The 13,725-nt window shown below is 36.9% G+C and overlaps 1 protein-coding gene across 3 annotated transcripts in view; it reads right to left on the bottom strand.

Annotated features, from left to right (window-relative positions):
• Positions 1 to 13,725, bottom strand: part of KIF16B (kinesin family member 16B) — a 150,884-nt gene that overhangs the window by 28,624 nt on the left and 108,535 nt on the right. For 2 of the 3 annotated variants that reach the window (XM_067292883.1, XM_067292884.1), the window contains one exon: positions 12,088 to 12,177. The exons of the other annotated variant lie outside the window; for it this stretch is intronic. In XM_067292883.1, the coding sequence (XP_067148984.1) occupies positions 12,088 to 12,177 (90 nt within the window). The remainder of the gene's footprint in view (positions 1 to 12,087; positions 12,178 to 13,725) is intronic. 3 annotated transcript variants of the gene reach the window in all.

Genomic DNA, 13,725 nt, shown 5'->3' with positions numbered 1-13,725 from the left:
AGCAGGTATGTGAGAATGCGTACTTGTTTTATAATATGTGAGAGTGTATATTTGTATAAAGTTTTGATCAAACACTTGAAGAGAAATGCTTAAAAAGCAAGACCTGTGCACATTCTTCATATACAAAACCCCCAAACCACACTTGATTAAAATGCCATGATTTTGAAGCTAACGTCACGATCCAGGGGAAGAAAAACAGGGATGTGTTTTACTATTGCATGTACTTGGGTCTGGGGGTACGCGTCAGCAATTTCACAATTCCTGTCAGTCAGCTGATTTCTAGAAGGCTATTTCTCTACCCAGCAACCGCTACATCACTGAGTCTGTGTAGGAATGATGCTATTCCACATACATAAGTTTTAGTAACCCAGAAAAATAGGGGCAAGGTACAAGATCACAGTTTTTCTACTGGGTCCTCACAAGAACTTATGGCACATAAGAACTTTCAGGTACCATCAGAATGGAAATGATGCTACTCTAAATACGTAAGTGAAAACCTGCAATACAGTAGTTTGTAATTATTTTAACAGTTCTGGTACTAGTCAATAATTTGGCTGACCTTACAAGTAAAGGTATTGTTATTTATTCCCAGATTTAAATAAATAAATAAAATTAGAGTTAAAATTGAGTGCACAGCTAGTTATTTAAGGATTTAACATATTATTACAATGTTGCTGTTTTTTTCTTTTTTTTAACCCCCCCAAAAAAGGATATAACAAGACTAGGACATGCTGTATTATGATCAAATGTGAAAGAAATTAAGTGTTTCACAGAAAATACAGAGTACCAACTCAAACAGCCTCAGCTCTGCATTGCTGACAGCACTGTACAACATAATCATGAAAGTATCATTAATACTCAATAGTAACTAGAAGTGACTATGATAGAAAGTAATAGTCTCACTTCAGAAGAAGCTTACTAAAAGAGAACTGTAGCTTCGATTCTCTTCATCATTCACAGTGTCATAACTATTTAGAGATAATTGGTGATTAATTAAATGCCTCCGACGGAAAGGCAAATTCATTTCAACTGGCAATGGATTCAATCCTGAACTGCAAACACCTCATTAGTGGCTGAGTCTAATTTGAGATCCTGCTCTCATTCCTCTGCTTTAAACACACACGAATTGTTTCACAGCCTTCTTTGTTTTAACAGTGGCTCCCAAAGCTTTGCACCTATTGAAAGGTGTGCTTTTTATCTCACCGGCATTCCCATCACGGACATCCCCACATTGGATTTTGTTCTTCAAAGGTGGCCAGATAGCCTGCCCTCTGCAATATTACTTCTGGCTATGGTTCTGAGATAATGCCCTACTGTAAACTGGACAGGACACTTCACTTTTAGTTTTCTCCTCCTTGCTATTTTCAAGTCTATACCTGCAGCTCAATATTTTTCTTGAGAGCCACTGCTTCTTTATGTTTATTTTCATATTAAACCATGAAAGATTGTATTTTATTGATTTCTGTCAGGCAGATGTCTAATAAATTTTACTGCTTGGGCTCTCCACGGCCCAGTAGAGTAGCTTACTCTTAGGGAGACAAAGTAGAATTCATCAGGACTGACCAAGGGGCTAGCCTCTCTCTGCAGAGAATGGAAATACTGCAAGGGCCCTGAGTGCACTAATAAGTCTTAGTTGCCCTTACCAGCCTCCCCTGGGACCTCCACCCATGCACCCTTTACCAACTGGTCCAGGAACTTCATTCATGCTCAGGCCCCTAGTGTTGCCTAAGCTGTGCTGCAGACATAGCTGTGCCTAGCCCTGTCTCCTGCTGACCTGGACTTCCTGGATGGACCCCAGATCTATGTTGTAGGTTGCCTTGTCTCCAATTCTGTCTCCTTGATGGACCTCAGATCTATGCTGTAGGCAGTCCTGTCTCCAGACCTCCTTCTGTCCTGACTTGCTGACTGGACTTCCTGGATGGACCCTAGACCTGACTTGTCATCTCACCTTGCCAGATGATCACTGACTGTTAACAGAACCTGTTACTATCACCAATCAAACCCTGCTCAGATACTCTTGGACTGTGCCCTGGTCAGTGAGGTCATGGCTGCTGCCTATGCTACGGTCACCCCTGGCTCCTGACTTGTCTCCCTGTGGAGTAGCCCCGATCTTGTTGCTCCCTGAAAGATGTGTCGGATCCTCCAGTGGGAAGTTCAGGGCAGGAGACTGACTCAAATTCTTTGAAATGACCTGTGAAGACATTGATCTCTCTATAATGAAAACAGATAGGGCCTAAGGAGATAAAGAACCATGCTTAAATTCAACCTTTCAGTCTCACAACCAAGAATGACACAATCAACACTTCAGCATAATATATGCATCTTCTTTGAGTCTTCAAGAACAGCCAAATAAACTATTAGTCATAAATTTACATTCAAATGTAAAACATCTGTTACCAAATACAGGGGCAGAAAAGTGTTTTTCAAGAACTTTTCTTTCTTGCAGTGACATTACTTCAGACTTATCTGAATGGAGCCTCCAACAGTTTACTGCCATCTATATCCCAATCCCATTTAGATTGTAAATCACCCATTTGCTTAAGAGAGGAAGGTCAAAATAAAGAGCTAAATATTCTTAGTATGCTGCATCTGCAACCTGCATCTCCCTGTTCATTGTCCCAACAGCTCCAAATGTACAAAGAGAGTACAATTCTATGATATGCTGCTCTACGTTCCCACGTGAAGCCCAGACAAAGCTTAGGATAATCCCTCAGATTAGGCAGTGAATGAAATTTATCACAACTTCACATCTGCAAGTTTGTCAGTACCATCTCTACGGGTAAGGAGAAAATGTACCAGGCAGTACGGATGGAATCAGACAGTTTTTACTACTAGCTACACTGTTGGTTCAAAATTAATCTGAATATTGTCACATGAGCTAGAGTTACAGTTTGGTCATAATATTCTCAATCAGCTGAAAGGATTCAATTTGAAAAGCCTACTTAATCTAGCAACCTGAGCAACATAGTGAGACCAAGTTCTTCTTCACAAAACCATTACATGACTGTTAGAGAGGCAGTCAATAACAACAGATAGTAACTGAACACAAGCCTTAAAATCTTCAACAGGAAGGCAATGTATTAAGAAAAAACAAAACAAAACAAACACTAGTCCAATCCTCCCCTGTTTTCCACTAAGCAGGAAGAATACATAGATACAGGGCTGCAGCCTAAAATACTCTCAATGCCTGCAGACGTTCAGGAGCAGCTAAGAAATAGTTGAATCTCAGTAAGCGACTAAAACTCAAGTAGAATTGTCTAGGAATTTTTCATCTTTGAGACATTCCTTTCTCACAAATAGCTATTATCGATATGAAACTATTTGACTGATAAAACAACATGAATATTTTGATATCATGCAAAATCACTGGATAATTGAGCAGAGCATTGAAAATCAGATTATCAAATAATCAAGGCAATTATGCTGTCAAATGCTTCATGAATTATGAGATGAAGGATTCACCCTCCTAAAATGCTTCCTTCTTCAATTTCTACTTCACTAATATATAAGACTTTTTCATAGTACAATCAGTGAAACCTGGCATTAGACTTCTACCTGCAGGTTAATCTTATCTCTTGCTTAATGTATCAGAAGTAAGGTCTATAAAGCTAATGCTATTTTCCTATAAAACCATTTGGAAGCTCACAGGTTTCATTAGCTTCCCAGGGCAGACGAAAATAGGTTTCATCATCAACCGCAACACAGGAGGGAAGCGGGCGGAAGAAGGGAAGGAGGAGGGGGAGAGAAACTGTATTACTGCAGAATTGCCTGTACCAACCCAAGAAAACATTGCTGCACAAATCTAGCATACAAAACAGTAATAATCACGACTTAATCTCAAAGCAGGGCTTTCACAAAGCTCCTCCATATTCAGATTCAGTTTTGTGGCAAGAAATTCAGATGCTAAATTCATTTTCGCACTAGAAATTGATTGGGAATCATGTATTATGCTGGAAGCAAATATGCCAATGTTTTTGCTATGTCTCACCTTCTCATGGCCTCGTTACTGACTATGAATCCAGAGAGGCCACACGTAATAAATACACTTCCCTGCCATTAAACTTGCACTGAACTGCATGATGTGGTAAGCAACAGTGATTTTTGTACTTTATTTATGGCTACAAATTCTCTTGTTCATATACATCCCCAGATTGATGTACTAAAAAGTCCTAAAAATTCTTTTAAAGACATCAGTGGCAGAAAGTCTCATGCTGCAGAAAAAGGCCAAATGGAGCATTTGGCGACCTACCTATTAAATTATTTCTGTAGCTAGTGGCAAACTAAAGATGATGTGGAAGTAATATTTATATTAAAGTACAGGCTTTTAGAATTCTCTGAACAGAATATAATTAGGAATGTGGGTTGGAAAAGTGTATGTGACAAAATAATAACATAATTCTGTGCTTCCTGGTTGTTACAGACGACAAGAATATAAATGTAAAATGTAAAATTATCAATAACATAATTATTCTAATTTGCACTGAATAAAGGCAAAGGCTATAATCATATACTTTTATAAGAGCATTATAAGGTTTACAGACAGATACAGATCCTAAAAATTATTGTTTTATTTTTTGTTCAATATTTATGGAAAGATATATTGTTAAGGCTAGCAAAGTTCCCAACTAGAAAGTAAAAACTAAGGTGTGCCATTATTTTATGATCTGTATTTCAAAAACTATTTTCTATATGCTTTTCTATACTTCTGTAACTTTGCCAGGGGTATTATTTTAATATACATTATTGCATTTGCTATTTACAAGCACAGTAGTTAATGTTGTAAACAGTTGCCATTCTAATCTGTGCTCAAATATGCAGTTTGCTACAAAAAACAGCCTTTAGACTGTTTATAGTGCTTGGTGTTTGCCCAAAGATTAACATGTTAGATTTGTTATGCTTTTAGTATGCTTTATTAAAAAATTCAGAGTTTGCTAATTAATATCAAGAAACATCTTTCCAGCCTAGCCAAAATATGTCAATAAGTTTATTTTTTCACTAGGTCAAATTTTCAAACGCAGAAGTAAATCTTAAAATACTGTTATATATTAGACTCACTATGCAGCATGGAGTTGGCAGAGGATGAAAGAACCTGAATTAAGAATCCATTTAGAGACAAAACCAGACTTTCTAAAATGAGATAACATTTGTAGTAAGGTTCATAATATTGTCTTAATTACTACATACTACATACTACATACTGCTCTCTCTAATACATGCAACTCTTTCTTTTAAATTGTTTCTTTGTCACAACAATTTCTAAAAATAAATCTCAACAGTCATTGAACCTGTCATAGGATTGGGGCTTCAGTCACAGCTGGGTCAAGATTTTGGCATAAGCATTGAAGATTTCAGAACAAACTAATTTTAAATATCTTAAAAGTTTGTAGTTATATTTATTTACAGATGTAGTGCTTTACACTCCCCTCAGCTGAACACTACAAACATCCATATGTCCAGAACTCAATGCACAGCCATATAAACAAAGGAATAAACTTCACATACAAATTGTTCTATGACCATGTTATTACTATAAATTCTCCTCCTTGTGGTTATCAAAAAAACCCAAACCAAACCAAAACACCAAACTAACCATATGCTGAAAGTTATAAAAAGTTGCATTTCTCAGTCAGGGATCCCAGAGAGAATCTCTTTCAGAATGCAAGGGTGCTCTCCTGAAAATTAATGGCTTCACCTCAAACTTGTTCCTAACTGTAACTGTGCCAGCATTTCATGTTGAAGACTTCTTCCACTTATTATTTATCAAGAACAACTGATGTATGGGCCATTAAACAAAACGAAAATGGAGACCCTTCCCTGGCAGTCACCCAAAAGAGGAATATGGAGGAGAAAGACAGGGACAGCGAGATCAGTCAGTGGTGGTTTGAGTGAACAACATGCATCTTTGTTCATTATTATGGGGTGGAATTACTTCTAAATAGTAAGTGGAATTAGAGAAGAACCTAAACAGAACTTTAGAAAGGCTTATGAAACCCATGTCTGTTATACTTTAATAGCAAACATCTATGTAAAGTTGGGTAGTCATAGGCAGCATGGCTGGATGAAACAGGAACTGGCTTCACTGAGATACAAAAAAGTTTTGTATCTCTTTTCTGAGATACAAAACATTTTTAGAAAAAAGGTGGAACAACTACTTTGGATTTTCAAAAATCTGAAATAGTTGAAAATATTTTAAAAAATAAGTTTGCAAAAAATAATTTGAATTCTATATATATTCAGAAACATTCACATATGATTTCTGAAACATTTATTTTTGAGTTTGATGTAATTCTTATACATATGCAAAACGAGAGCAGCCTATTAACACTTACAGTTGACAATGACCTTGAGTTCACTCAAACAAAGATACTCTGTTACACAAGAGATTTCTGATAAGCAGAGGATACTGACTTCAGGAATAAAAAGACAACATACCAATGAATACCTGACTGTCATTCATACCACTGATACAAGCCTTTCCTCCAGAACATAAGACAGACAGACAAAAAGACCCCAGACGGACAGCACTTTTTCTTACTGGTCATAAAACATAATCTTTACTGTCCAATACTTAACATACCTGAAAGATCCTATCATCCAAACAACATTCCCCCAGCAACAGTCTCTGATCTTAATTTCCATAATTCAAGATATTAGATGTGTTACTGCAATACATCTCACACACTCATTTCCCTGGTGGGAATAGCACACAGGCATAGAGGCAGATCATAAGATAACTTCAGCCTGAAAGTTTAAGTTTACATAGACCTTCCTGCTGCTTCAGATATGGATATTATACCTCTATCTGCTCAGGTAAGACAACGAAAAACTGACGAGGAGAAAGGAAAATTGGCTTAATTACAACCTAAAATTCTTTTAAAATTATATATGGTCCTTTCTTGTGCTTTAGATAGTGAAAGATATTTATATACATACCTACATACACCATACATAGCTAGATAAATTATTACATTCTATTGAACGAGCTAAAAGTCAATAGCTTTAGCACTCCTACAGAAATCTTGCCTCCACACGTATAGATTCATTCATGAAGATAATGGCATAAATGCAAATACACATTTTAACTTCTCTTTGGTGAGCTTTGCAAGGACTTAACAACATTTTAAGACCAGAATCACTATTAGCAATAAAATTGCCTCAGTACTATCTAACAGTGCTTCCCTTAACACTATTTAGAGACTTCTATTCACCGGGAGAAAGGTCTCAAGATTGACAAGAAATGCCATAAGCCAAGCCTACAGTGAAAGCCCCACAAAACCAGGCCAGATCATGCCTATATACCTGAATGCAAACAGGAACTAAGGACTCCCACATACATGAGGGACTTTATAGACCTTGAATTCAGGTACGGAAAAAGAAATAGAAAACTGTTTCTCTGCTGTCCTTTGAAAGATGGAAGAGGATAGAAAGTATTAGTAAGAGAAGCGCACTGGCCATCACAACACTACATCACTCGACTTGCTGAACTAACAGAAATGGGAGGGAAAGTTTGCCTTCAAAGCAAGATATGGACCAGGAAGGGAAAGTTTTCTGCAGAAATATTACTCCAGTAATATTTCAAAACCATGATCTGACAAGAAAAGATGAATAAGGCAGAAAAGGAGAATCTTTCACTGAAAGCTCTCGCTTCTCAATAAAAGAGCCTATTTGTTCCTGTTTCTGACTAATGACAAACAACAAAAAGTATATTCATTATAGAGTCTACTGCAACTAAGAACCAAGTATGATCTTAATTAAAATTCCCAAAATAATAAGAGAGTCATTAACAAACTAGCAGTGTAAGAATGCTGAAACTGTGCAAATGACAATCATGCAGACCTAATAAAACAGGCGCTGTTAAAATGCAAATACTTAACTGCTAAAACCCTGCTGCAGCTTCAGTCTTTCGAAATTTGCATGTGACACATTTCAATTAGATACCCAGTTATCAACATCCAATTATTTACATAAAATGAACTGTACAGCTATATAAAATATATGCCATATTCCAAGATTCGTCAATATTAAAGTTTCTGCCCTGAAAAGATAAGCTTTTTCTTTTTTTCTTCCCTCCCCCCCGCCTTTAAAAAAAAAACCCAAAACCAAACCCTTCCCAATAAATCAGTTTTCCAGTACATTCCCTTTGGGAATACAGTGGCAGCAACACAAAATGCAAGATCAGCAAATTATTAAAATACTGATGTTGCAACTCAGAGCTGAGCAACTAATGAGCTGTAAAGTTCACTTCTAAAAGCAGGGCACTCGTACATTAAACACTTACACAATATTTTCTCTGTTCATTATAAATATTAATTTAGAGTTGGAAGGTGAGCTACACAAAATAAAATTCAGCTCTGATGGATTTTGATACCATTACTTTTAAGGAAAAAATTTCTTTGGAATAATATACAGTAACTAAGGAAGCAACTTCGCCAAATTTGTATTAAAATGTATTCTAGTACCATAGTAAATCCCAAATTAGGTCAATGACAGATCAGCAGAAGCAGATAGATGATCTTCCATTTGTCAAACAAACCAAACCTCTTCCCACTTTGCAAAACTAATCCAAAATTACCATTAATTAAGGGTATTTTAAGTAAAGGCAAAAATATGGGAAGCCATAGATCACTCATATCTAACACTGATAATGAAATTCCTTCAAAGAAAACAAACACCACATATTTACTTCAGTGCTTCATATTATGTACTTCATCCATCATGATGTGCTCTTCCCCTCTGATAAACAAGGACACACTAGTTTGTGGAAACGCTGATGAGCAGAAACCAAGTGCACATTAGCTAGGTTTCTTCTGCCTGCAAACGCACCATTGATTTGTAGTGCCATAAGCCTCAAAGCAGGAGTGAACACAACACCCCATGCTATACAAAATACGGAAGACAACATCAGCACTGCAAGCAACAAGGATTCCAAAAGAGGTACCTGAGTCACAGGATGAAAACTACCACAAAAACAACAGATGATGCCATGATCAACTGCTTATCTCACTTCTCCTAAACTTTAGTGTGCTTTGTATACAGCAAAGACATGCATACTTGAACCTGCTTGAGAATTTATCTAAGGTTATTGTAAAGTGGGGGCTAGATAAAGTCTGGAAGAAGAAAATGATAAAGCTATAGATTAATTGCTTCAAAAAGTAAAGTGATTAAACATTTCTTTCAAATATACTACAAGCCAAAACACATTAATATGCTTCTCTAATGAGTATCATAGTTTAGGAAACAGTATATTGGCAACTTGTAAGACTTGGTATTTGCCCTGACTTGTATAAAAATTGTTGAGAAGAGAACAAATACCTTAATAAAACATTCTATAATGTGGTTCCTATGTGGAAATTAGAAATTTAGAAATTGTTATCCATGTAGTTAAACCAGTAATTCCATTAATATACTAGATGTCAATCTCCATAAGTTTACCTAAGACACAGATATATGGGAAGAGAGATATATTGATAAGAAACAAATCAGCACATTCAAAAAGAGAGTATATTGACCTTGCAAGCATGACTGCAGACAGAGGGAAGAAGTTAAAAGAAAAAAAGAATGAGAACTGCTTTCTATTTCAAACACATATTTTCCATGGGGGAAAGATAATTATTACCTTTAATTGTTCTCGGGAGAAGCACAGAGGTAATATAACACTGTGGACCCTATACCTCTTGCTCAAAATTGGTAAGAAATCCACAGAACGTGCTATTGCCAATCCAGGGTTTTGGTGGCCCCTCACTTTTGCAGCAAGCACTACCCTGTTCCCACAAAATGGAAAACAAGGAGAGCTGGAAACAAGGTACATAGCAAAACTTCACTCTGAGAAAAGGAAAGGGGTTCTCTCTCACTCTTTTTATAGAGCAATAAACTGCAAACAATTTTCTTTAGCCACCATCTCTAAAGGAAATAACAGAAGCACAATTAGAATGACTGAAGAGATGAAACAACTTCTGTCTGAGAAACAACTAATTAGACTTTTCAACAGGGAAAAGTCTGATAAACGATAAGTTAAAGAAAGATATGAGTGAAGGAAAGGTTTCTTGATACAAAAGGAAGGGGATGTAAAAAAAAAAATCTATGAAATGAGAGGTGTGGAGAAAGGAAAATATAGATAAAATCCATAGAAAAAAATTAAAAGCTATTAATTACAAAGATATTAAGTTTGGCTAGGATGTATCTGGCAATTGATTGGAAACAAAAAAATACGATAGTGACACTCATTCACAAATAATTTTTTAAAGCATCTGTGGAAAGAGAACAGTTCAGTTTTCTATTCAAAATTATTTTGACCTTTTTAAAATTTTCTGAAAAAAATCAGAAAGAGAGCCTAATTTTCACATTTTCTAAATACACCTCAGATTTTTCCTGCATGGAAATTTCTGTTTTTCATACTGTTTTGGAATGGGAATGACTTTAAGTTATAGAATCTCCACAAAATACAGAATCTAGTCTATTTTACGCTTTAAACCTCAAAGTCTTTCCTTGCTCAATTAGTTTTTTGCTTAAAGAATATTTCAGTGAATACCAAGAAAGCCTTTGCACAGTAATTCATTCTCTCTCTCTCAAACATAATTATTATTTTTAATATACTGCCCATGAATATATGGCCTAGGTTTCTTGTTATAACTCTCAAAGCAGGATCACTTCAAGTACTTGAATGTTTTATTTCTTGTAATATCAAAGGGAATGAGGAGAAAGGAAGCAAAATATTAATAATTAAAAATTAGATGTGGAAACTAAAAACTATAATTTTACTAACTTGCTGATGGCACAGAACTGGGAGGAGCGGGTGATATACCAGCAGGTTGAGTGACCTTGACAGGCTGGAGAAACGAGTCAACAGGAACCTTGTGAAGTTCAACAAAGGGAAATGCAAAATCCTGCTCTGGGGAGGGATAACTGGGAAGGCTGGGGGCTGACCAGCGGCAGAGCAGCTTTGCAAAGAAGGACCTTTGGGTCCTCGTGGACAACAAGTTGACCATGAGCCAGCAATGTGCCCTTGTGGCAAAGAAGGCCAATGGTATACTGGGGTGCATTAGGAAGAACATTGCCAGCAGGTTGCGGGAGATGATTCTTCCCCTTGACTCAGCACTGGTGAGGTCACATCTGGAGTGCTGGGTCCACTGCAGGGCTCCACAGTGCAAAGTGAAGCGAGTCCAGTGAAGGGCCACAAAGATTATTAAGGGACTGGAACATCTCCCATATGAGGAGAGGCTGAGAGAGCCGAGACTGTTCAGCCTGGAGAAGAGAAGACTCAGGGGGATCTTATCAACGTGTACAAATATCTGATAGCAGGCTGTAAAGAAGACCGGGCCATACTCTTCACAGTGGTGGCCAATAACAGAACAAGAGGCAACGGGCACAAACTGAAACACAGGAAACTCCATTTGAACAAAGAAAACACTTCTTTACTGTGAGGGTGGTTGAACATTGGAACAGGTTGTCCAGAGGGGTTGTGGAGCCTCCATCCTTGGAAACAGTCAAAACCTGACCAGACATGATCCTGGTCAACCTGCCATAGGTGATCCTGCTTGAGTAGGAGGTTGGACCAGATGATCTCCCGAGGTGTCTGCCAACCCCAACTATTCTGTGATTCTGAAACGTTCGCTTCAATGAACTAAGACTTTGTCAGGCACAGCTCTTCATATCTTGAATGCTCAAAGTCTCAGAGTTGGTCAGAAAGATCAGTTTTCCGTTTTGCAGTAACCTGGAAGCCACTATTATAAAAGGGCATCTGTGGAACAATGCGCTTTTAAATGAGGAGTTGGTAAGATGACAGGATATGACTGCAAGTATTTTGCAGTGAACAACAGAAACCTCCAGGAGACGGCACCAGTCATTAGTAAAGGGAATTAATGGTTAGAGGCTGCACAATTAGTCACAGTCTCACTGTAGCAAGTGTGCAACACTCCATCCTGAATCTAGCAGCCTTGGAGCTTCAGAATACTGAAGGGCTTGCCAATATCAAACTAAGAGCATAGAGCTAAGAGAAATAATGTTTTTGAGTACACTTCTTTCAAAAAACTCTATTTTCAAGACTCTCTTTCCACCCTTTCCTCCAAAAGGAGTTTTACCAAAACTTACCTCTGGGTACTTTAATTTTAAAGTTTTATGCATTTCCCGAAAACGACTGTATCGCCTGAACACTGTCCATGTCTCATCCAGAACTGTTATCTATATTAGACAGTATAAAAAGAAAAAACAGAAGTAAAAACACACAGTGCACAATACTAAAAAGTATGCAGTATGCAAGGCTGTCAGATTAAAATGGGTAATTCCTAGTTCCCTTAAATTCCATAAGCTTTTATAGGTTTACTAAAATTTTCTTTCATTACAGTGACAGAACTTTATTTAATAAGGAGCACTGATTGCAAAGCAAAAAACTGAACACATTTATTCCACATTCTGCAGTGGTCTGCCAACTCTGTAAACACATTAAAATATCCCAAATCATTCCTTGGTGCAGTTACGGAGCTCACAGCCTTCCGGTCAGTGGGTGTTCCATTAATGAAAACTATCTAGCACAAACGTAGTGCCTCTATATGTGAGAATATATGCATTTATATGAATATATAAATATATATGTACACACATGCACACACACATAAATAATACATACATGTTTCTAAGAAACATACACAGAATGAATTATCATGTAGAATGTGGTCCCAATTTGTAGGGTAAAAAACTATATATGCTGGCTTTCAGTAGAAGATGTTCCTTCAAAACACTTTGGGCCTATGTCATGAATGTTGGTGAACATAAAGGAAGTTTCATTAAAATCAACAGAAGTACTCCTGTGAATAAAATGCTTAGCAACAGGAGTGGAGCAGGAGAGCAAACCAAGTTTGCCATCAGTTATATCCAAAATCCTCACTGGAATTGAGAAGGTGTCTAAAGGAGTTTCAGAGAAAGAAAATTTTTCACTGCCTGAAATTAGGTGAAATGAAAGAAATTCATAAGTGGGTCATAAAAGTGATGTGACTAGAGTCTTTGGTTTTACACAGAAGTCTTTTTGTAGCTCTGATGATCTAAGGATATCAAGAAGCAATGCTGTAGGGAGAGGTAGACTTCTTTTCTTTTTTTAGATGAACTGGTAGAGTGGAAGAAAAGAGAGTGACACTGCCTACATCTGAAAGCTTTTTTTAATCTAATGGGTCTAGTAAGTAATACTACATTGCCTAGCAACGATTTTATGCACAAAGATCAAAAATAAGCATTTTCATAAAATGCATTTCACAAAGATACAGGACTAAAGTGAGTCCTAAAATAAAAAAGTAGTCCCCTCAGAACTGAGCATCTAATAAAATTTAAAAAATGGCAATGGAGCAGGATAACACAGGAATAAGAGAAAAAGAAACTGGAACAATAAAAACAGTATGTAAGCACAATATTTGACAACGGCTAGCTCATATTTTCAAGAACCCGACCTCTGGTACACCCTTCCCCTGCCTCTCTGCCTTCCTTGGTGGATACAGAACAGTAAAATTGTCACATGTATTTTGGAAAGCAAAAGTCATTATGCATTATATGACATAAAGAACCAGGTTTGGATATTTTTGTTGTTGTTTTTTAAATAAAAGGGGAAGTAAACAAAACCGGCCTTCTCAAAACATAATTTTGCTTTTCACAAATAATAAAACTAGGTTTTTCAAACAAGTCTGCACAATGCAAATTGATTACTTCTCCTTCTTTGAATGGTAGCACTATAAAATTCTTTTT

This window comes from Apteryx mantelli, chromosome 3, assembly GCF_036417845.1.
Source record: "Apteryx mantelli isolate bAptMan1 chromosome 3, bAptMan1.hap1, whole genome shotgun sequence".
NCBI lineage: Eukaryota > Metazoa > Chordata > Aves > Apterygiformes > Apterygidae > Apteryx > Apteryx mantelli.
This window is presented reverse-complemented; position numbering and strand designations above follow the sequence as displayed.